This window comes from Hyla sarda, chromosome 10 (assembly GCF_029499605.1).
Source record: "Hyla sarda isolate aHylSar1 chromosome 10, aHylSar1.hap1, whole genome shotgun sequence".
NCBI classification, from domain to species: Eukaryota; Metazoa; Chordata; class Amphibia; order Anura; family Hylidae; genus Hyla; species Hyla sarda.
In genome coordinates, this window is record NC_079198.1 from 14,976,653 (window position 1) to 15,001,664 (window position 25,012).

At 44.8% G+C, this 25,012-nt stretch overlaps 1 protein-coding gene across 2 annotated transcripts; it reads right to left on the reverse strand.

Moving 5' to 3' along the window:
• Positions 1-5,833: 5,833 nt before the first annotated feature.
• Positions 5,834-23,982, reverse strand: LOC130294602 (guanylate-binding protein 4-like). Of its 2 annotated transcripts, none has more exons than XM_056544693.1 (11): positions 23,928-23,982; positions 19,226-19,409; positions 17,969-18,096; positions 17,662-17,771; positions 16,345-16,544; positions 15,571-15,813; positions 15,192-15,475; positions 13,113-13,325; positions 10,791-10,893; positions 7,844-8,037; positions 5,834-6,960 (listed from the first exon to the last, which is right to left on the reverse strand). In XM_056544693.1, the coding sequence occupies exons 2-11, from the start codon at positions 19,398-19,400 to the stop codon at positions 6,790-6,792; spliced, it is 1,821 nt and encodes a 606-aa protein (XP_056400668.1). In that variant the 5' UTR covers positions 19,401-19,409; positions 23,928-23,982; the 3' UTR covers positions 5,834-6,789. The 2 variants fall into 2 exon arrangements, with proteins under 2 accessions (XP_056400668.1, XP_056400667.1); XM_056544692.1 differs by lacking the exon at positions 23,928-23,982 and adding an exon at positions 22,448-22,503.
• Between the last annotated feature and the right edge of the window lie 1,030 nt (positions 23,983-25,012).

Here is a 25,012-nt window from a genome sequence, read left to right on the forward strand (position 1 = left end):
GTGGTGCCTGTAAAGCATTGAAACCTTGCCGAGTGACGATCCCTGCTGGCTCCTCTTCTGCGCAGCATAAGTGATGCCTTTCCCTGCAGCCTCAGTGGGTGAAAGTGTCCGTAGTGCCAGCGACGTCCCTTATGCCGCGCAGAAGAGGGGCCGGCAGGGATTGTCACTCAGCATACTTTCAATGCTTTACAGGCACCGCAGTCCCGGAAGACCCGCAGCCTTAACCTGAGCCTGCCAGAGCACGGCCAGGTGAGGTAAAAAAAATAAATAAATAAAGCCGTGGAGAAAGGAGGCGAAAAGCCGGGGCGAGGGGGGGGGGGTTTAACTCTGCGGTGCCATGGTAAGGAGCCCGGGCTGGCATAACTCTGCAGCTGCCCAGGGAGATGTGTAGGAGCCATCCCTCAGCACCGGCGGTCGGTGCCTCAGACCTCTCACCCAGCCACTGTAGATCTCCGAAGGGAGAGCATTTGAAATGGCCCAACGTCTGCAGAATTATTACATATCACATATGCAATACAAGATAAGGTGCATAATATAATGGTTAGTCAAACTGACCATCTGTGGGTTATTTTACAGAATGCTCACTTCCATTTTTAATGTAAATGTTTTCTTTTCTATGGATTTTATTTATTTATTTTGATTATTTATTTATTTATTTCTTTTTTTTTCTTTTTTTTTCTTTATTGTTTTATTTTCATGTTATGTAACACACACATGTGATTTTCGCGGGCAAATGAGGTATAAATAAAGGACATCCACACTGCCCAATCAGATAGCCTGATGAAGAGGGGGTCCCTGCCCCTCGAAACGCGTTGCTGTATTGCATGCTGAAGGAATAAACCTTCTTTTTATTTTCCAAAATACATCCGTGTCCAAGCGGTTTTATTTTACCAAGTTCTCGGAAACTTCCACATACCTGTGACGGACTACATCTGTGACGGAGGTGAGCGCCCACAGAAGCACTTCTCTTTTTTCACGGGACCGATATTCTTCCATCCCTCAGCACTGTGGTACATGCTGAGAGATGGCAGGGACTTCTCCGGCACATCTCCTGGCCCGGCTGTGGGAGTTCAGGGCAGAAGCCGTGTTATGCCAGCCTGGGCTCCCTTTGCTATGGCGCCGCGGACTTTACTGTAATTTAAAATTTCCCGCTGGGTTCCGTGTCACGGACCCGGCAGGATCTAATTACAGTGATTTTCTTATCACCCCCGGCCTGGTAGCGGAGTGCATTACCCCCGCTTCCCTGGCTTGCTTGTCACCCACTACAACTCCAAGAATATCCTTACAGTAAGGGCATGCTGGGGGGTGTAGTTGTGCAGTGCGGGTGATGTGTGGGCGAGTGACAAGCTTGTTACCTGTCTCAGCTGCACAACTACAGCTCCCAGCATGCCCCTACTGTAAGGGCATGCTGGGAGTTGTAGTCCTGCAGTGGGGGCAGGTAACAACAGGCTTGTCACTCGCCCACACCACTACAACTCCCAGCATGTCCTTACAGTAAGGGCATGCTGGGAGTCGTAGTCGTGCGGCGCGGGAGATGTGCAGGTGAGTGACAAGCTTGTCACCTGCCCCCCACTGCATGACTACAACTCCCAGCATGCCCTTAGAGTGAGGGCATGCTGGGAGTTGTAGTTGTGTGGTGGGCAAGTGACAAGCTTGTTACTTGTTCTCGCCGCGCAACTACAGCTCCCAGCATGCCCTTACTGTAAGGGCATGCTGGGAGTAGTAGTCCTGCAGCAGGGGGCTGTTGACAAGCTTGTCACTCGCCCGCACATCTCTTGCAATGCACAACTACAACTCCCAGCATGTCCTTACTGTAAGGGCATGCTGGGAGTTGTAGTCGTGCGGCGCGGGAGATGTGCAAGGGGGGTAACAAATGTATTAACCTATTTTTCTCATTTCAGATTTTTTGGGAATCATTTTTTTTATTAAACGTTTTTTTTTATTTATTTATTTAATTTTTTATTACTTGACAGGCTTAGTAGTGGAAGCTGTCTAATAGACGGAGTCCATTACTAAGCTGGGCTTAGCGTTAGCCACAAAAACAAGCTAACACTAATCCCCAATTATTACCCCGGTACCCAACAACACAGTGGTGCCGGGAATAGGTCGGTACCAACAGGCCCGGATCGTCAAAAATGCTGCTCCTGGGCCTAGGCGGTAACATAACAGGCTGATGTTATTTCGGCTTAGGAGGGCCAATAACAATGGTCCTCGCCCCCCCTGGTAACGTCAGGCTCCTGCTGCTTGGTTGGTATTTGGCTGAGAATAAAGATAGGGGGAACCCTATGTTTTTTTTTTTGCATAAATAAATAAATATTGAAAAAAAGATAAAAAAATATTTATGCAAAAAAAAAAAAACTAAAAAAAAACCCCTAGGGTTCCCCTATTTTTAGTCTCAGCCAAATACCAACAGCCTGACGTTACCACGGTGGGCAAGGACCATTTTTACTGGCCCTCCCCAGCCTAAATAACGCCAGCCTGTTACCATCTAGGCCCAGGAGCGCCATTTTTGACGCTCCAAGCCTGTTTGTACCGGCTCTTACCTGGGTAATATTTGGGGTTTAGCGCTAGCTGTTTTTGTGGGTAACGCTAAGCCCCGGCTTACTAATGGACTCCATCTATAAGACGGCTACCACTACTAAGCCTGTCAAGTAAATAAAAAAAATACAAAGGATAGGGGATAAGATGTCTGATTGCAGGGGTCCCGCCGCTGGGGACCCCCGCAATATAGCACGCAGCACCCACCTGTATCTGCTTCTGGCTCCAGACCTCTGCTTCTGGCTCTAGAGGTTCTGGCTCCAGACCCCGGGAACGGAAGATCGTGATGTCTTGACTCCGCCCCGTGTGACGTCCCACCCCGCCCCCTCAATGCAAGTCTATGGGAGGGGGCGTAACAGCTGTCACTCCCCTCCCATAGGCTTGCATTGAGGGGGCGGAGCGTGACGCCACTATGCTCCGTCCCCGTGATTGCCAGTAGTCAGACCCGGAGCAAACATGCTCCAGGGACTGATTTTAACGGGGTGCGGCGTGCAAGATCACGGGGGTCCCCAGCGGTGGCATCTTTGGATAGGGGATAAGATGTCTAAGCGCCGGAGTACCCCTTTAAGGCATAGAGGCTTCACTAGGCCCCCAGCCACTTTCCTAACCACATCCATCGGGTGACAAAATGAGCCCTCTGACTGCAGCATCTGTGGTGGTGGGAGTGGGTTAAATGTCCTGGAAATGGGAACTAAACTATCTCCTATCCCAGATGATGTCAAATGTGTATGGAGTATGCTTTGCTCCTGGGCCCACTCCATACTCACTGACCTGCCATCTTGAAGTACATGTATGTCTGAAGTCTGGAAGGGGATAAAGAGCCTGAGGCTAAGTTTCTACTTTTTAAAAAAAAAATTGGGGGGGGGGAAAAAACGCCAATTCTGCCGCATGGCGTTTTTTCGGCCCAAAAAAACGCTGCGGCCATATGTTAGCTGTAAATCAATGAGAAATCTCAAAATTCTTATTCCACTTGGTGTTTTTCACTTTGGCATTTTTATTAATCCTTTTGGTGTTTTTCACTCTTTTTTGGCGTTTTTCAGCTCCTTGGCGGTTTTCCAAAATCGTAGCATGTTGAGCCATTTTTTTGTCAAATCGTGGCATTTTTCTCCCATAGAAGTCTATATGAGTGAAAAAACGCCAAGAAAAACTATATGTGGGTTTTAACTTTGACGTTTTTTCAGGCGGTTTTTATTCTTTTTTGGACTTTAGCGATCCAAAAAGTGATGGAGATACCCTTTTAAATAAAATTTCATAGGGTACCATTAAAAAAATAAAAAAGATACAGTAGTGAAGGAAAAAATTGTATCTAACGAAATTTATCTTTTTTATAACAAAATTTTTATTAATTTTTAAAACAGGGATCAATTTATGTGTGTGGGCAGGGACCTTAAAATGTAGCGGACAATAATAAAAATGTAGTGTGTGTGTGTGTGTGTTTTTCACTTTTTGTCTTAATTTTTATAATTTTTTTAGGTAGTACTACTACTCCCAGCATAGAACACACTGTTCCATGATGGGAGTAGTAGTACCTGTACTAATTGACAAATCGCCCGTTGTGATCCTCCTGTATAATGTATAGATGCGGCCGGCCGCTCTTCTTTGGTCCCCTGCACTGCCGTATATATACACCTATTCATATTTCCCGCAGAGAGTTGTGATTGGTCAGATGGTTCCAGCCAATCACAGCTCTCTGTGGAAAATATGAATATGTGTATATATACATGAGTGCAGGGGACCATAGAAGAGCGGCCGCCCGCATCTACACATTATAAAGGAGGATCACAGCGGGTGTCAGGAGTAACATCCGCTGTGATCTTTCTTTAACTGCAGGTACTACAGCTCCCAACATGGAGCACACTCTAATAGACAGATCGCAACAGGTGTCAGAAATTACACTCGCTCCGTACTACCAACCCGTCCCCTCAAATAACGACAAAGACCAGGAATGGAATGAATTGGCCACAGCAGCCGTTTTATTATAAACAATCATATATAACATTAACATGTAATAATACAAACCCACTCAACACCAAGGTGGTCCTCGATGCCCAAACTCCCCTGGCGGTCCCCCCACTTAGATCCCACGCAGGCTCATTTTGCCTCCAGCTGACCCCACTGGCTCAGCGGCAGGAAACTACTCACCCGCGGGGACCCCCCAGAGGCCTAAGCCTCCCATCTCTCAATTTCTTCACTGGAACTGCCATCCACCAAGATCTAACCTCCAAAAGGAGTCCGGAACCGGTTCGGTTGCCTCCCTTTACGCTTTCCACACCTTTTGTTACCACCAACTTCGAGGACCCCCCTGCCCACACTGCTGTGACAAAGAACAGAAAGACCATCTCGCCAACCACCCCATTCCAAACATCACCCCAAGAAAAAAACACCCCCAATTAAAGAAAAACAAACATAAACAAAACAAGGGAGGGAGGGTGGGAGCTTTCTGCCTCCAGAACAACACCCCCCCCCAGCCCTCCACTTCTCTATATATATCCCCCTTACCCCCCCCCCCCCCCCCCACAGACCTTACCCCCTCCAACACCAATCATCTCCCTTGAGCTCCTCAAGCCCCTCAATCCCCACTCCCCCTCCATCTGCTCTCTCCCTGTCCCCATCTCATCCAACCTTTTCATCTTTGTCCCCTTAACCCTTTCACTCCCTGTCAAACCCTGTCATGATGGCCTCCACCTAGCTGCGCCCAAGTCTGGCCTAACTGTGGCGAAACATGTAGGAAGTGGCATGGTCTCTTGGTTGTAATCTTGCACTCCTAACACTATATGCAGCAGCATGCATTAAAGGGGTAGTCCAGTGGTGAAAAACGTATCCACTATCCTAAGGATAGGGGATAAGTTTGAGATCGCGGGGGGTCCGACCGCTGGGGCCCCCTGCGATCTCTCTGTACGGGGCCCCGGCTCTCCGCCGAGATAGCGGGTGTCGACCCCCGCACGAGGCGGCGGCCGACACGCCCCCTCAATACACCTCTATGGCAGAGCCGGAGATTGCCGAAGGCAGCGCTTCGGCTCTGCCATAGAGTTGTATTGAGGGGGCGTGTCGGCCGCCGCCTCGTGCGGAGGTCGACACGCCCCCTTCCCGCGGGCTGTCGGGGCTCCGTACAGGAGATCGCGGGGGGCCCCAGCGGTCGGACCCCCTGCGATCTGCAACTTATCCCCTATCCTTAGGATAGGGGATAAGTTGCTCACCACTGAATCACCACTGGACTACTCCTTTAAATATTGTGGGAATACTAGTACTGTAGCAGCACATACTGCAGGTGTCTTTGCTAAGGCTTCTTTGACACGGCAGTGTGACGTCCATCGGGGAACCCCGGGAGAATATCGGGAATAAAAATACATCATGCAATGATTTTTCTTCCCGCTAGTCCTGTCAAAAAACTACGGCGCCTAATGGACCCCATAATAGTAAATGGGATCTGTCGGGACCTGTTGTTTCCCGTTGTGCCCCATCAAAAATAACTTCCGTTAAGGCACAAAAAAAAGTGCCTGACGGACGTTTGCCAATGGGCACTACGTCATTGTGAAAGGGGCCTAACTGTTACCATCTACAATAATCTGAATTACATTCAGCACTTTTTTTTCCGAGCCAAACGGACCCTGAAACGGGTCGGATGCAAACAGCTACTGCCGGGTCCCAATGTCACACTTTTTATTTTGTAGATCATCAACGGGTTAAAAACAATGTTGATGCGCAAAATGTTTTAGAGTCTGTTTTTTCAGGTATGTAAACATATTGAAAGGCACACATTACTACATAAACTAATACTTATAGAGTGAGCACTTCTAGTACACTATGCTATATCTATAAATGTGCATCTAACTATCTTCTGTATATGTGTATATCTTGTGTATATGTGTGTATCTTGTGTATATGTGTATATCTTGTGTATATGTGTGTATCTTGTGTATATATGTGTATCTTGTGTATATGTGTATATCTTGTGTATATGTGTGTGTGTTCTGGGGGGGATGTGGGTGATGTTGGGAAAAAGCAATAACTGTTGGTCTAATGTAGATTAGACCAGAGATAATGAAGTTGTATGGTCACCTTAAAGGGGTACTCCGCTGTTCCGAACGCTGGAGCTGGGAGCTTGTAACATCATAGCACCGCCCCCTCATGACGTCATGCTCCGCCCCCTCAATGCAAGTCTATGGGAGGGGGCGTGATAGCCCCCTCTATGGGAGGGCGCATGACGCTGAGCAGCGGAGTACCCCTTTAATACACAATAGATAACTGCTCCTATAACAGAACTTTCTTCACTATTTTTCCTAAAGCACCAGGTAATATTGCTGTTATTATTTCTCCCAATAAGGATTGGGGTCTGCTGTTCTCCTCTCGTAATTGCTTAATCTCTTCCTCCAGCATCTGACATTGCTGTTTAAACCCTCCGGCCAGCATTTCTTGTTGTTCCTGCAGAGATAAAATAGAACTAATGACTACACTTGGTGGAGCAGATCTCCTCATACACATGACAACATCTGTCCTCCCGTTCTGATCCATATTTACAGAGAGACATGTTATAGTGTCTTGTGCTGGTCAGTGGTGTACATAGTACAGAAAGGGCCCCTCAGCAAAGATCTAAATGTACCATGATCCTCCATCATCATGTCAGCCACACAATACATCATGACCCTTGGATTAATCTCCACCACCTCTTTTTTGCACAAGTTCTCCATTACCCCTCTCTGTAAATGCCACCTCATGGTTGGTGCCCCCTGTTACTGGGATAGGACGTATGCTCAACTTGGGTACATACAGCAGCAGATGAATGGGTCTACAGAGTGACAACCACTTTACTAGGGCAGAAATGAGCTCAAGGTAGTGGTCCCTGCCCTTACTCCCTTTAGAAGATTATCCAAAATAAAATATACCACAGGGGGCGACAGAGTAAAAGTGTGAACTGCTTCTCCCAATAGAATAACTTGGGTTAAAGGCGTACTCCGCTGCTCAGCGTTTGAAACAAACTCTTCCGAACGCTGGAGACGGCGCCGGGAGCTTGTGACATCATAGTCCCGCCGCCCTCATGACATGACGCCCCTCCCCCTCAATGCAAGTCTATGGAAGGGGGCGTGACAGTGTCACGCCCCCTCCCATAGACTTGCATTGAGGGGCGGGCTGTGATGTCATGAGGGGGCGGGGCTATGACATCACGAGCTCCCGGCGCTGGCTCCAGCATTCGGAACAGTTTGTTCCAAACGCTGAGCAGCGGAGTACGCCTTTAATCCTAGGAAATCAGAGACATTTGCTAGAAACACAACTTTTCCAGAGCTCTGTCCCATCATGTGATCATTACCTTGAGTTTCTCTTTTATCAGCCATTCATTTTCTTCCTTCATCTTCTCCCTTTCTTCACTCATTTTCTTTTCCAGCATTTTAATGTGCATCCTATAGCTTTCATGTTCATTCTCAATGTTCTTCTGAAGTTCCATGTTGGCCTTTTCCAGGATCTCCTTGTCTCGTGCCGCAGCTTCTGCCTGTAATCTCTGCTCTGGAGGGACAATGTTGTTTTTAAAAAGTCTGTATCATAAAGTCTATATCATAAAGACTACAGTATATAATAAAGTCTATATCATAAAGACTACAGTATATAATAAAGTCTATATCATAAAGTCTATATCATAAAGACTACAGTATATAATAAAGTCTATATCATAAAGACTACAGTATATAATAAAGTCTATATCATAAAGTCTATATCATAAAGACTACAGTATATAATAAAGTCTATATCATAAAGACTACAGTATATAATAAAGTCTATATCATAAAGCCTATATACAGAGGTGTAGTTGGTCTTCATAATTGTGCTGCTGTACATACTGTATGGTTGTTGTATGTTGTGTAATTTGTGGCTACATTATCTGTATTGTATGCATCTCTTGGGATTATTTAAGTGGTAGTTTGTGGGTACTGTGTGGGTGTTTGGTTATTGTCTGGGTACTATTTCTATAGATATTGCCCTCCCCATTTTGTTCTATATATGAAGGTACAGTGCAGATAATGTAGGGGTGCTGTGTAGCTGCTGTAGCTATTTTGTATGTATATGTGAGTGGATAACTTATAGGAACTGTCTGGGTACTGTAAGTAAGGTTACTGTATGTTTCCACCATTTTTTTATTAAATGGCATTGGATGCACTACAAAATGCTTAAAGGAGTATTTCAGGATTTTTTCTTTTATTTGACTATGCTACAGGTGCTGTAAAGTTAGTGAATTTCTAAATATAGTGCTTCATGGTGGCCTTGAAATTCTTATGTGATCTTTGCCCCGATATTTATTTTTAACAGCATCCAAAATTATGCTCAGGTCTCAGGTTTTCCCAGATTGCAGTGAGGCCCGAGACACAACATTACTAGTCAGGTGTTCAGAGGAAGCCTGACTTTGCTTCAATGGGTGGAGCAACCGCTGGGTGGGAGGGAGATCATTCTGCAGTGAATTGTAGGTGTGCAACAGCTGGAGGCACCCTGGTTAGAAAACAATGGTCTATTGCATGGAAAGGATCACAGGTGTGTTTCAATGAGTGGGGTGGCTGATGTGTGGGAGGGAGAAAAGTGACCTCACATGTACAAGCAAGGAATTTTGGGACTTGTAGCTGAAGGGAACTTCAACAGAAAATAGCCATTTCACAAATAGAAATCAGCAGCGTAATAGTGGAATAACAACATAGCCATTTAGCCCCAAGACAAGCGCAGATCCTTCCCAAGCATGTCCATTACTGTCTGTCAGGTACGTACTAAAATAACCTCATGATGGAGAACCCCTTTAACACTCCTGGTAGCGATTCAGCGATTTCCACTTTAGCAATCTCTTCAACCATTCTCATGCTACTTTATTTCTGAAATTAATATTCTTTAATTGGTCTGTTTGATGTTGATTCGCACTGGTTTTCTGCGCTGGTTGTTTGTCTTTGTCTTGTTCAGTCTGCGTTTATAAGTGCTGTTTAGTGTATTGGGAAATGTAGTCGGCTTTCATGTTTACCAGTCTCCGCAGCCTCAGCTGCCTGTGTCCGTCCAGTCTGTCTAGATCTGTTTGCTTTTGAGTTTTTCTAGTCCTGTTTATGTCAGATATTTCCACAGTCTATATTTTTTCTGTTGTGGGTTTGTTGTCAGACTTACCATATATACTCGAGTATAAGCCGATCCGAATATAAGCCGAGGCCCCTAATTTTACCCCAAAAACCCAGGAAAAGTTATTGACTCGACTATAAGCCTAGGGTGTGAAATACATCATCCCCCCCATGTCATCATCCAGACCCCAGTCATCATCACCCCGTCATCATCCCCCCCTTCGTCATCCCCCCTTCATCATCACCCCGTCATCACCCCCCCCCCTTCATCATCACCCTCCCCCCCTCCTTCATCGTCACAGCCTGTGGTCAACTACAATCCCTCAGTGGTCTTCAACCTGCGGACCTCCAGATGTTGCAAAACTACAACTCCCAGCATGCCTGGACAGCATGCTGGTGCTGCGCACGGAAGTCCCTGTGCGTCGTCATCAAGGCAACGTCACTAGTCCGGGGCCGGGCCCGAAGCGGAGAAGAGGGCCTCCCGGTGAAAATGGACAGCCGGGAACAACTAACCCTCCCCACCGGACGGTCCCTGCAGCATAGATGGCCCGGACAGCTCACCCTTCCTTCCCACCGAGGGGTGGTGAGTAGAAAACTTAAAGGGGGGGTCTGTATGATGACGAAGGCCCAACAGTGGTCTTCAACCTGCAGACCTCCAGATGTTTCAAAACCACAACTCCCAGCATGCCCGGACAGCCGATGGCTGTCCGGGCATGCTGGGAGTTGTAGTTTTGCAACATCTGGAGGTCCACAGGTTGAAGACCACTGAGAAGGGATTGACAGGCGGAGAGTTCACTCGAGTATAAGCCAAGGGGGGCGTTTTCAGCACGAAAAATCGTGCTGAAAAACTCGGCTTATACTCGAGTATATACGGTACCACCTTTCTGCATAGCAGCTACTACTCCCTACAGGACTACTACTTTAACCAGCCACTGACATGTATGATGAGTTTCTTTCTTCTGACATTTGATAGAAGCTTGTATGATTTTCCTCTGTGACTGATGATAGGTCTGACTATCCTGCTCTACCATAAGTCCAGGGGGTATCTGAGTATCATCCCACCAACCTACCAGATCGGTTACAAGTGGTGTGATGTTTTATGTTGTGTCCCATTGGGTCAACAGGTTCAACATGAAGTTTGTGCCTCCTTGACTTGCAGCTACTTTAAGATCTTACCAGCCATCTTTTTTTCTTGTTCTTTCAAAGTGTTATCTGCTGTCAAGATGCTGGATTCCACATTCTCCTTTTCTTTCAGAAACTCTTGCAAGACTTCCAGGGACTATGGGGAAATCAGATACATTGTAGGCAAAATCTACAGAATATTCCGCAAGCTATAACTAATATTTTCAAACTCAAGGTTCTGTGCTTTTAACATGTGTTTGAATAAATTTAGCTTAATTTTATCTGTATCTATGCGGTGAACTAACCCATCATTATGTGGTGGCCCAGTACAGGAGGTGTTACCCCGTACCCTTGTTGCCCTGTCAGGCAGCCTCCCTACAGTGTCCCCTGGGCCCCCTTGCATCTGTCCCCCCATGTAAATATGTTTCTAATGTATTATACCATGTCATGTGTCACTTTAAGACTGTTTACCATGTGACTTGTCATGTGATTGTTACCCAGGAGGTACCAGTGATCAGGTGATCCCAGGGGTGACCTATGGGCTCCCTGCTAGTCTCCCCCATATAAGCCCTGGGTGGAGCTTCTCTCTCTTTCCCTACAAGTCTTTGCTGCAGTCGAGTCCTAGAGAGTCCAGAGTCCTAGGAGCCTCAAGTCCAGTCTGCAGCCACAAGAGGCTACAAGTCACCACAGTCTCAGTATTGTCAGTCATCATTTGTCAAATCAGCGTGGTCTGCATTCAATTGTCCAGTCCTACTACAATTCCCAGCAAGCCCTTAAGGTCTCTGAGTCACTGGTCACCTCAGTGGGCCCTGGCTGAACCGTATAGACTTTACCATCTGTCTACCCCCCGTAAAGCTACCGTTATCCGTAACTTGGCGGTCTGAGTCATTATTGCCCTTGTGCCTAGCCCAGGATCCAGCGGTATACCTTCAGGTGGTTATAGGCTAAACCATGCCCTGGCATCCCAAATACAAAGAGTTAATACCATCTGCCCCTAGGGTAATTCCATCTGCCCTTTACATCACACCCCGTACCACAATTATATCTGGACGTGAATACTCTGAGTTTAGCTGAGTAGCCGACATTATGTTTGCCAATGCATTGTGATATACAGTGATCCCTCAACTTACAATGGCTTAAACATACAATAGTTTCAACATACAATGGTATTTTCTTGACCATTGTAACTTGAAACCAGACACAACATACACTGTACGGACAGTCCAGATCTGTGAAATGTGTCACTGGCCGAAATAACTGACTAATCAGAATGGGTGTTTACTGATAAAACCCCTGTATAATTGAAGCGTATGCACTGACTGGCTGTCTGTTAGCACCCCCTACAGTACAGGGAGGTATTACATGTTCTGTACTCTTTACCTGTATTACTGAAGTGTATGCACTGACTGGTGTCTGTTAGCGCCCCTACAGTACAGGGAGGTATAACATGTTCTGTACTCTTTACCTGTATTACTGAAGTGTATGCACTGACTGGTGTCTGTTAGCGCCCCCTACAGTACAGGGAGGTATTACATGTTCTGTACTCTTTACCTGTATTACTGAATTGTATGCACTGACTGGTGTCTGTTAGCGCCCCCTACAGTACAGGGAGGTATTACATGTTCTGTACTCTTTACCTGTATTACTGAAGTGTATGCACTGACTGGTGTCTGTTAGCGCCCCCTACAGTACAGGGAGGTATTACATGTTCTGTACTCTTTACCTGTGCCAGGGTTAGCTGCTCCTTTGGACACCAGGTAAGGGCGACTCCATGTTACCTTTTTAGGACATTGCGTGTACTGTACGCAACCCTGAAGAAGCTCCTGTCCTCTACATAGACAGTGATTACAGCTCCCAGCAGATCTTTATTACTTTTGTATGGAAGGATTTACTTTATCTGTATTAGTTATCTACTTATTTTTGTTTAATCCTCCCTTTTTCCTATTTTGGTGACATTTTGGTGGCTTCAGAACCAATTACCAGGTTTACATAGAGGAGGAGATTTATCAAAACCTGTGTAGAGGAAAAGTTGGTGAGTTGCCCATAGCAACCAATCAGATGGCTTCATTCATTTTGCAGAGGCCTTGTTAAAAATGAAAGAAGCGATCTGATTGGTTGCTATGGGCAACTGGGCAGCTTTTCCTTTGGTCAAGTTTTAATAAATCTAACATACAATTGTTTCAACATACAATGGTTGTCCTGGAACCAATTAATATTGTAACTTGAGGGACCATTGTATATCACAATATAACAAATTAAATTTGTCTTTCAGAGGCTTTAGAAAGCTTGATGACAACTTCTGTCTGAGCTATAATAATGCCATTTTGACAGATGAGGAAGACATAGGACAATGGGGTTTGGCACACTTCTACTTACCTTTAGCCCCTTGCCTCTGGCCCTCATATAATCGGCTTCCAATGATTTCTTGTCTTCAATAAGCAGTTTATATCCTCCGGGCACAGTGAACCTTCCTTCTCTTATTCCTTTCTCCATGCCAGCACTGAGCTCCTGCAGTAAGGTTCTGCACCTTCTCACGGACGCCTCTTCATTTATCTGCTGATACGCTGCCTTTTTACCTGCCAACTCTTCCTACAAGAAAAAACATTAACCCCTCAATGAAGCAGTGATTTTTTTTATTTTTTCGTCTTCAATTGTTGTTTCTTCCTTTTCCATCTACAGACCCATATGAGGCTTGTTTATGCAGGTTTTATTTATTTTACTACCAAATGTACAGCAAAAAAAACAAAACAAAAAAAAATTATATATATTAGCCCCCTGAGCTAACCGGCAGCGTTTTACTTTCACTTTAGACTTCACTCCTTAAGGACTTAGGGCGTACCTGTACGCCCTGAGTCTGCTCCCGTTCTATAATGCGGGGCCACAGCAGATCATCCAGAGACCCAAGAGTCATCTACAGAACAGTGGTCAGAGAATAAGTCACACGTAACGGATCTGCAGCATATTTTATGCTGCAGATCCACCGGTGACCCAACCCATTTAGTGCCTCCAGCTGTTGCCACCCACCCGTTCCCCTGCCTCGCTCTGCCCCTGGCCTGCTCGCAGTGGCAATCCGCTGCTATGAGCAGCCACACAGGAGGCCTACGAGTCGGCGAGAGCACTGACATCGCGGAGCAGCCGAGCAAGCAAGGGGCAGAGCTTGGCGGGGGAACGGTGGGTGGCAACAGCTGGAAGCACACAATGGTTATGGTCACCGGTGGATCTGCAGAGTAAAATACGCTGCGGATCCGTTACGTGTGACCCTATACTCCACCCAAACCTGAATGTTACAGCCCCAAGCTGGATCCATTTTTAAAAGCAGAATTGGGGCAGTATGGAGTGGACAGACATTGCTGTATCTTATTGCTCTGTAATTGTGAAGTTAGTAAAAGAGAACAGGTGACAGGATTTTTCTTTGTGATATACAAGTACACCTGGAAGCATGACAGTGTTCATGGCAACTGGGCCCCAACTATCAGACTAAGCCTATTATATTGCTGCAGCTCTTATGTAAATTATGTGCACTCTGTGGAGTTAAAGTGTACCTGTCATCAACAAAAACTTTTTATATGATGTAGATAATACCACTATATGTATATTTGTAATATATATTGGTTAAAAAATATGTATATTTTTGTCCCTGCAGCTATTGCCTGTGTGTCTCTATGAGGAGTCCAAATACAGGAAGTGAGGGTGGACAAGCAGGGCTCTGTATACTGAGGACAAGCAGGGCTCTATACAGTGAGGACAAGCAGGGCTCTGTACACCGAGGACAAGCAGGGCTCTGTACACTGAGGACAAGCGGGGCTCTGTACAGTGAGGAAAAGCAGGGCTCTGTACACTGAGGACAAGCAGGGCTCTGTACAGTGAGGCTCTGTGACATGCTATGGGCTCACACATGAGGATGATTGACAAGCCAGGAGTCTGCACAGATCCCTGCTTGTCCCGCCCTCACTTCCTGTATTTGGACTCCTCACAGCGACACACAGGCAATAGCTGCAGGGACAGCATTTTTTTCACCCAAAAATATACAAACTTTTTAACCAATGTATATTACAAATATGCATATAATGTTATTATCTACATTATATAAAAAGTTTTTGTTGACGACAGGTTCACTTTAAAAGATGTGTGTTGGTTGTCATCGCAGTATAGGAGTGAGTGATTATCATCAGCTGTGGGTCGTAGAACTAAGTTTAGATGAGGGGGGGGGGGGGTTCTTGAGAGGACCCTTGGCAGAAAAAGAAGACCCTCCTGCATTCCTACAGAGCTGTCATCAAGTTTCAGGTTGACGCACTGCGCCGTAGTGAAGTGGGAACTACAAGATACCTATGAAGGTTGGCACAAAGACAATCGGCACTTATTATGTCCACATAGTGCCAGGCAGTGCCCTCCATGAACAAACAGTTTCATTTGTCAACTGAAAATGTGCTTTTGATGTACTAAATCTTTACTTACTAAAAGCTTGAACTGGTATTCTTGGTTTTCGTCTTTGAAGGAAAGTTTCAGGAAGACTTTCAATGCTTCTGCCTGAACTTCCTTGTCCATGTTCAAAAACTCCTCATGTGTCTCAGTTGGGAATCTGTTTACATGTTGTCTCATCATCTCATCGTACTTAGATAAAGCTTCTTGTACGGCCCGAGCATTCTCAATTTTTGCCAAAGCAACAACTGCATTTTCCATAGAAGGAATGGAACCGCTACGAATTGACTCTACATAGGAGACTGCAACATCCCCAAGGCCTAATAATAATAAAAAAAATCATAAGAACAAGAATATTTGGCTGCAGTGGATAATATAGAGAAATGCTAAGACATATCACAGAGTGAAGACTTACCTCTCCCGGTCATCGTGTACCCACCCGATAGGGTTTTAACAGGACTCGCCTCATAAATGTATTGACAGAATCTTTTTGTCTGTTGTACAAAGGCAGGGTCCAGCTGAGACTCCTGCACATTATCCATGTTCTGGAGATTCTCCTTAGATGCCGGTCGATCAAACACAAAACATTTGTGTGAATGAAAGTAATGGAGTATGCACTCCCGGGGTAGGTTATAATTCCGAATTGCTGCATTCTTGCCTAGAAATAGATAATATGAGTGGATACTTATCTGCAAATCCTCGAGGTTTACTCAGAAGGCATCATCACAGAAGAGGGGTATAATCTACATATCTTCTAATTACCCCCTGCTTGTTCAGTGTCACGCTCCGCCCCTCAATGCAAGCCTATGGGAGGGGGCGTGATAGCTGTCACGCCCCCTCCTGTAGGCTTGCATTGAGGGGCGGAGCGTGACGTCACACGGGGGCGGAGGCCCTGTGGTCATCGGTAATCAGACCCGGAGCGAACACGGGGACTGATTACAAACGGGGTGCCGCGTGCAAGAACCCGGGGGTCCCCAGCGGCGGGACTCCCGCGATTAGGCATCTTATCCCCTATCCCCCTAGGGGATAAGATGTCTAAGCACCGGAGAACCCCTTTAACAGATTTCACCTAAGCTTTTAGTGGTGTGTCTGTCAACACTGATTGATCCATCAGCAATCCTCAGTATGTAGTATGTAGCTCTGGACTGAAAAGCTAAAAATCTACTTTCTTTTTGTGTAACAAGCATACCTGGCCTTAGCTTCAGGGCATTCTTCAGATACTCATCTTCAGTGATGTTCTTTCCATTGAGTGTCAGCAGAAGATTAAAATCTCGGACGCACCAAACAAATGAAGGGAAAAATCTCTTGAACTCTGCAGAATCATCTTCCAAATCTGATTGTTTCTCACATGATTTAACTTTTATTTTCTCAGTAAGTTCTGTGACATAACTGTATGAAGTTTAGGAGTAATATGTATATAAAAAAAAAAAACATATAAGCTATGTAGGTAGTAGGTAGCCCCCCTACTAGCTTGGTAGTTAGTCTCCATATTAGCCCCCCACATTAGCTAGACAGCAGAAGTCCCCACCTTAGCTAGGCAGCAGTTCCTCTCATTCGGTAGGCAGCAGAAGTCTCCAATGTTAGGTAGGCAGCAGTTTCCCCACATTAGGTAGGTAGCAGTTCCCCCACATTAGGTATGGGGTAAAAAGGGCTTCTAATCCAGGAATTGAACGGCGCTGACCGGGATAAGGACACCAGACAGGTAGTATACATTAACAGCGTTTACATTAACAAAATAAACCCTCTTGGAAGGTATACTACCTGTCTGGTGTCCTTATCCCGGTCAGCGCCGTTCAATTCCTGGATTAGAAGCCCGCTTTACCCACGACTGTTTATACCAGGAAGGCTGCAGACCGCAGCTCCATCCACGTGATCTCCATTGTTGTGTATGGGCTACACAACTATGTAGGGTGAGCAGTGATTTCTCCCTCTGTCCCTTCTACCATTGAAGTGAATTTACTCCACAAGGAGCGCCTCCGCCTTTTTTCTTTTCCCCACATTAGGTAGGCAGCAGAAGTCTCCCACATTAGCTAGGCAGCAGAAGCCCCCCACATTAAGTAGGCAGCAGTTCCTCCCACATTAGGTTGGCAGCAGTCCCCTCACATTAGGTAGGCAGCAGTCCCCCATATTAAGTAGGCAGCTCACATAGACAGTGCATTAAGGGTGTGCTGACCCCACTGCTCCAGGCACAAGGAGAGCCAGGGCCCTGTTCTAGAGATCACGTGGAGTCTCAGCGGTCAGACCCCCCACCTCCTTCACCCATGATCAAACACTTTTCCTCTATACTATATCCTGTTTTATAGAGATTACTAAACATATGACCCTTCATTATGAAGCCTCCATGACTCTAGACCTCCATACGGGCTCCGTGCACATGGCTTTGCAGTGTGCACCATACCACAGACAAGTGTTGCAACTTTCACCATTTCTCCCCTCTTATAAAGGATTTTAGCACAACTGATATATCTAAAACAATATATCCTCATAGAGATCATGTAAAGGATACTGGAGTTGATCCATGGCCTGCTGGTCAATTGTCCCTACACTGTTAAATACCAGGGTGCTGCTCAGAAGAACGGCAAGGGCGAAGATCCAGGAATCATTCTGGCTGTTTCCCTAAAATACAAAAAAAAAATTTGCAACAAGAAAGGAATAAAGTGTTTACACAGTAGAGCGGTAATACGTCAACTGCTCCAAAACCGCTACAGGAAATATGCATGCCTCTATAAACATACATTGTCAGAATCCTGGAGACTCCGGTGCAAAGTACAACAGAAATAAACTCTCCCACACCACTAAATATATGGACTGACCTTCTCCACATCGCCCAGTCCTTCTGTATCAAGCAGCACCAGGGTGTGATCCTGTTTCACAGGGTGAGGGAAACACCACATCCAGATACCTTTAGTCATGGACTGGACTGTTGATCCCAAGGAAAAGCCTGTAAGGACAGACACATATAGGTTATAGGAATGGGGGGGAGAGAAAAGAGAGAAGGCAGTGCTCATTGTCAATGGGGGAGAGTTACCTACAATGGAACTGAGCGGCAAAACTACACCCAACCTGGAGACAGACAAGGAGTGTTTTTTTTTTTTTTTTTAAAGAAATTAGCTCTGGATTCCTGCATAACCCCTTTAAGAATAGCAGTAGGGGAGAGGAATTTAAACGAAAACTCTTAAACAGAGAATCGTACTGGATGTTCATACAACCCCAGGCAGCCCCAGGGTATGAACTCTAGACAGGACTTGATATTAACATAGTGATATATTTGTATAAGTGTTTACAATAAGGTCGCTTATGTATATATTCGACTTGGGGTCTTTGTATAGTGAAAAAGAATCCATACCAGAATTTGGATGCCGCTCTCCCAGTGTTTCATGAAACCTCGATCATGTGACCCTGTTGGGGTATTATATATAGTGTATGTTATGCCAAGATTAAGGGTACTGGAGACCCGAAACGTGTCGGCGTATCTTGTTTTGTATTACATGCTGTTCTTTTGGATTGCTGAATAAAGATTCCCGTTTTTACTGCACCTATAAGCTGGAACTTCTTTCTTCTGAATGTGGATCTAATGCGGGCCTGAGACGCTGCCGGCCCATCCATGCTCACGTGCTTTGTTCCTGTCTACCTAATAAAGGGGTAATTATTTACCTATTGGGGGCATCTACCTAGTCTACAGAGCTACTGTATGTTCTATAGGAAATTGTGTAGTTCTTTCCTGTCTGACCACAGTGCTCTCTGCTGACACCTCTGTCCGTGTCAGGAAATGTCCAGAGCAGGAGAGGTTTGCTATGGGGATTTGCTCCTACCCTGGACAGTTCCTGACACAGACAGAGGTGTCAGCAGAGAGCACTGTGGTCAGACTGAAAAGAACTACACAACTTCCTCTGTATCATACAGCAGCTGATAAGTATTGGAAGGATAAATATTTTAAAATATAAGTATTTTACAAATCTGTTTAACATTCTGGAGCCAGTTTATGTGATTTTTTCCCCCACTGGAGTACCCCTTTAACAACTATACAATAGAAATCTATTGGTCTTCTCCTGTACATTTACGCCTCTCACCATTTTTTCGTCCCGCCAGTTTGTTCATTAGATAAGACTTCCCAGTACGGTATTTCCCAACTATGGACACCACAACCACCTTCTGAGTAAAGTGGGATAAGATGTTCAGGGCCTCCTTATTGACTTGGATTGTTCCATCTTCATGGTTCTCTATGAAACACACTGGATATTCCATTTTTTAAGTCTGTTAATAAAAATAAAAAATTAATAATAAATAAATATATATATATATATATATATATATATAGCAAAATCATCGGTAACAAAAAGGTTACAAACCAAGGACCATCCATAAGAAAATCCACTCTGCTCTTCAAACACCACGTGAACACCTGCTGCAATACAGAGAGAAACAAACCTCATCACGCATACCACTGGTAGCCACATACAATCCCACCCTTGAGGAAATACGCAAAATCATCAAGGACCTGCAGCCAATACTAGCAGAAGATGAGGTGTTAAAGCAAATCTTTCCTGAACCACCCATCTTGGCCTTCAGACAACCACCCAACTTAAAACAAAAACTGGTCAATAGGAAACTACCCACAGACACATCAGATACAGACAATGGGACAAAACCCTGCGCCAAACCGCGCTGTAAACTCTGTCAACACATCTGCACAAATTCTGAGGCCTCCCACAACAACAAGGCATACAACATCAAGGGACAATACTCCTGCACCACAGAGAATGTAGTCTACATGATACAATGCACCAAGTGTCACCTGGGATGTTACATTGGTGAGACCAGTCAGCCACTCAACAAAAGGATGAACCTCCACAGATCGGCCATCAACAACCATAGAGAAAAGGACTATTGCACCCCAGTTGGACACCACTTCACTCAAACAGGTCACTCCCTACAGGACCTCAAAATCAAGATCCTGAAAGGAAACTTCAAGAACACCCAGGAAAGAAAGACATTTGAAGCCAAAATGATAGTTCTTTATGACTCCAAGAACAGAGGACTTAATGTGGATTTAAGCTTCTTATCCCATTATCAAAATTTCCTATAACCTTTGCTAAACTCTCTCCCTGCTCTAACACCATCACACCCCTGCTCCCCCTCCCCTGTCTAGTCTTATCTTCAGTCTATGGTTCTGTAGTAAAATTGTCTGTCCAGCTTAACCACTATTCTCACCTCTGCTCTCCAGCCCCCCCCCTCCTCATCCTTATCTGTATCTATCGTCCTATTGCTATACAATTTATGGCCCAACTTAATGTCCATTCTCCACTAATGTTGTTTTAACCCCTGCATATTTTGTGAGATAGAACCTGTGTTTTCTCCTTGTGAGCTCAGAAATGCTTATGACTTGATAAAGGGAGGAATCCCGAAAGCTTGTCTCTACAAAATCTTGTTAGTCCAATAAAAAAGGTATTACAATATACTGCAACTACCGATGATTTTGCTTTTTGCATCACTGGACTAATACGGCTACTCCTAACTAATCTATATATATATATATATATATATATATATATATATGTTACCTCCAATTTACTAGTTGTGCCTGACAGCTGCCTCCATTGAAATGAATGGTTACCCTAGGAGGAGTTGGCATTGCCAGCTCTATGGGTGCATATGAGCTGTCAAGTGGGTGTTCTGAAATCAGGGCCCAGACAAAGATTGTTCGCATACAGCATTTTTTTTAATAGAAATAATACATTTAAAAAAATGCAATTCTTTGAGCAAAAGATAAAAGTGGATTTAAAGGGGTACTCCAAAGGATAGGGGATAACATGTCTGATTGCTGATGGGCCTCGATCTCCGGGCCGGCGAGGCGGCAATTGTGACATCACTCCACGCCCCCTTCCATTCATGTCTATGGGAGGCCGCGTGGCGGCTAGTACACATCTGTCACACCTCTCATAGACATGAATGGAGGGGGCGTGGCGACTGTGATTGCCAGTCATATGGCTCCGTGCACCAGATGACTAGGGTGCCGTGGTGGAGATTGCGGGTTTCCCAGCGTCTGGAACCCCGCAATCAGCCGTGCTATCCCCTTATCCCCTATCCTTTGGATTGGAGATAAAATGTCTAGCGGCGGAGTATCCCTTTAAGAGGGATGGGAAATACACCTCCCATCCAGCTCTATTTGTATACTGCTGCTATCTCTATGAGATCAGTATGTAAAGTAGTTATATACCTCCCCTCCAGCTCTACCTGTATACTGCTGCTATCTCTATGGGAGCAGTATGTATAGTAGTTATACACCTCCCCTTTAGCTCTATCTGTATGCTGCTGCTATCTTTATAGGATCAGGATACATAGTAGGTACGAACCCCCCCCCCCAGCTCTATCTGTATACTGCTGCTGCTATCTTAACGTAATTTGTATATTGCTATTAATTTATGTTCTTCAAAAATCATCGCAATGGAAAAGTGTAAGGAAGTTACCATAGGGATCAGTGTCACGAGCACTATTAAAGGAGTTATCCAGGAAAAAAACTTTTTAATATATATTAACTAGCTCCAGAAAGTTAAACAGATTTGTAGATTATTTCTATAAAAAAAAAAATCTTAATCCTTAATCCAGATTTGTAAATGACTTCTATTAAAAAAAATCTTAATCCTTTCAGTACATATGAGCTTCTGAAGTTAAGGTTGTTTTTTTCTGTCTAAATGCTCTCTGATGACACGTGTCTCGGGAATCGCCCAGTTTAGAAGCAAATCCCCATAGCAAACCTCTTCTAAACTGGGCGGTTCCCGAGACACGTGTCATCAGAGAGCACTTAGACAGAAAAGAACAACCTTAACATCAGAAGCTCATAAGTACTGAAAGGATTAAGATTTTTTTAATAGAAGTAATTTACAAATCTGTTTAACTTTCTGGAGCCAGTTGATATATATAAAAAAAAGTTTTTTTCCTGGAATACCCCTTTATGGTCCATTAGGCTAACCTCGTAATCTATTCCCGGACACACATAAGGCTTGTCGCTTTGCTGCAGGACTACTGCCCTATCAATTTTACATTACCTAACAAAAAGGATTGTAATCTACTGCACATTACTTAAGATCAGTGCTTCCCAACCAGGGTGCCTCCAGCTGTTGCAAAACTACAACTCTCAGCATGCCCGGACAGCCAAAGGCTGGGAGTTGCAGTCTTGCAACAGCTGGAGGCATACTAGTTAGAAAATACCGCTTTATACAGTGTAATAAGATTTCTTATGATTTCTTTACTCTAAAAATTAAATAATAATAATTGCAAACGAAAATCTTTACCGTGTAGAGAAGATCTGTTCTCGGCTTTCACTGACCTCCCCCTCTACCCTCCCTTTTTTTATAGCCCCTAAACCAAAAGTGAAAGTAGCTAGAACGCGTTTCCTCCCCCACCACATATTTTTTAACTCTTGCACTAGACAGAGAAAGAATTTGTGAACTATTTACCCATGAAGTTCTCCTTCACATACAATGGGGAAAATGGATCAAATCTTTTGCAGAGGAAAAGTAGAACAGTTTCCCCAAAAAAACTGTCAGATGGCTTCTTTTATTTTTAACCCCTTAATGTGGTAGTCCGGGGAACTGAACTTATCAGACACTTATCCCCTATTCCAGTGGTCTTCAAACTGTGGCCCTCCAGATGTGGCAAAACTACAATTCCCAGCATGCCCGGACAGCCGTTGGCTGTCCGGGCATGCTGGGAGTTGTAGTTTTGCCACATCTGGAGGGCCACAGTTTGAAGACCGCTACCCTATTCACACGATATGGTATAAGTGTAGGATCAGGGGGGGGGTCTGACAGCTGGGACCCCCCTGCAATCTCCTCTACAGGGCTCCGTCTACATACCCGTCCTGGGCATGCTCCGGTCCCCCACCACCACCTTTCTGGACAAGCGCAAGTGACATTCAGCCAATCACAGACTGAGGATGGACATTGCTGCAGCCTGTGATTGGCTGCGCTCGTCCAGAAAGGTGGGGGATGGAACTCGCCAAGGGCAAGTAAGTTGGATGGCCCGATACAGAAGCTGGGACACATCCTTTATCCCCCAACGCATCGACCCGCCCCCCCATGATCAGACACTTATTCCCTATCCTATGGACAGCGGATAAGTGTCTGATAAGTGCAGTTCCCTGGAGTAGCCCTTTAATGACGCAGGGGGTCTTTCATTTTCTCTACCTCGCCTTTTGAAATTGAGAACTCTTTACATTTTCCCTTGTGGTACCCGGGTGGTGTAGTGCAGGTAGTAGTAGGGACAGATGGTAGTATAATCCCTTATAGTGTTCGTGACGCCAGGATAGGGTTGTATGGTGTTGGGCAACACCGACAACCAATCCAGAAACGGCATATATTAAATGAGAGTCCAAAGCAGGGTTTTGATGCAACTGGAACTTTACTGAAGAAGGAAGAAAACAGTCTTTACAAATAGCCAACTACCACAGAGGTGACTGGGACACAGGGAACCTCTCAGGCTTGCTTGGACTTGTAGTGGTAATAATAATGATTCAGGCCACTGTGCTACTATTATGACTTTGGTAGGGACAGTATAGACTTGACTTGTAGACATAGATGAGACTTACAGATTAGATGTGGCTGCAGACTTGTAGGCTTTGGCCTAGCTGTACTGAACTGAACTTGTACAGGACTGGTGCTTTACTGTCCAGGAACTAAGAGCAGGAACCAAGAGAGCAAATGTGGAGACTACAGCCCTTTATATATCAGGGGCTGGACTAAAGCCCATTGGTATCTGGTTGCCTGTGGTTACCTGTGCCTCTGGAACTCTGGTGATCACAATTACGTCTTTTCTGATCAGCGGCGTCCTCTTTCCTTTTCTTCTCCATCCGGATCAGGCCGCCATGTTGATCTCTTACCATCTGCAGGACGAACATGTTAGACATTTTTTCAGTACCGTCCCCTCCTCTACACAATCTTTCCATCTATAATCCCACAAACTGTAATAATGCCCTCCTTGGTGTCCTGCCCAGTAAAATGGCAGGTAGGTAGGTAGCCATGTAAATAGTTAACTAGGTAGGTAGATCAGGAAGCCAGATATGTAGGTAGGTGACTAGCCAGGTAGGTAGGTTGCTAGGTAGGTAGTTAGTGTTAAAATGATTAATATACAATATAACGTATGCAAGGGTATACAAGATGGCTGACAAGAGTCAAAACCTAAAATGGATGCTATGACCTTTAGTAAAGTTAAGCTATAGCTGAATACTATAGATAGAATTGCTGAGGTATGCATAACTATACTATTCTAGGAAGGTAGTGATGTCCAATCAGTATGCAAGTTAAGCATGACATAATGTATACACCCATTAGTTAAAGATATACTCAATCCAACCCACTAGGAGGAGATATATAGAGACAAGTATATTTATGGATATAAGGCGTAGTACAACCACGCCCACATATGTAAAGAACACACCCATAAGTATGGTATATAAGAAGACTGCGTCAATAGGGGGCAGCATCATTAAAGCGTCATTAAGGCATCATTCATTATGGAGGCATCATTAACCCCTTAAGGACACAGCCCATTTTCACCTCTAGGACGCAGCCCTTTTTTGCACATCTGACCACTGTCACTTTAAACATTAATAACTCTGGAATGCTTTTACTTATCAATCTGATTCCGAGATTGTTTTTTCGTGACATATTCTACTTTAACATAGTGGTCAATTTTTGTGGTAACTTGCATCCTTTCTTGGTGAAAAATCCCCAAATTTGATGAAAAAATTGAAAATTTTGCATTTTTCTAACTTTGAAGCTCTCTGCTTGTAAGGAAAATGGATATTCCAAATATTTTTTTTTTGGATTCACATATACAATGTGTCTACTTTATATTTT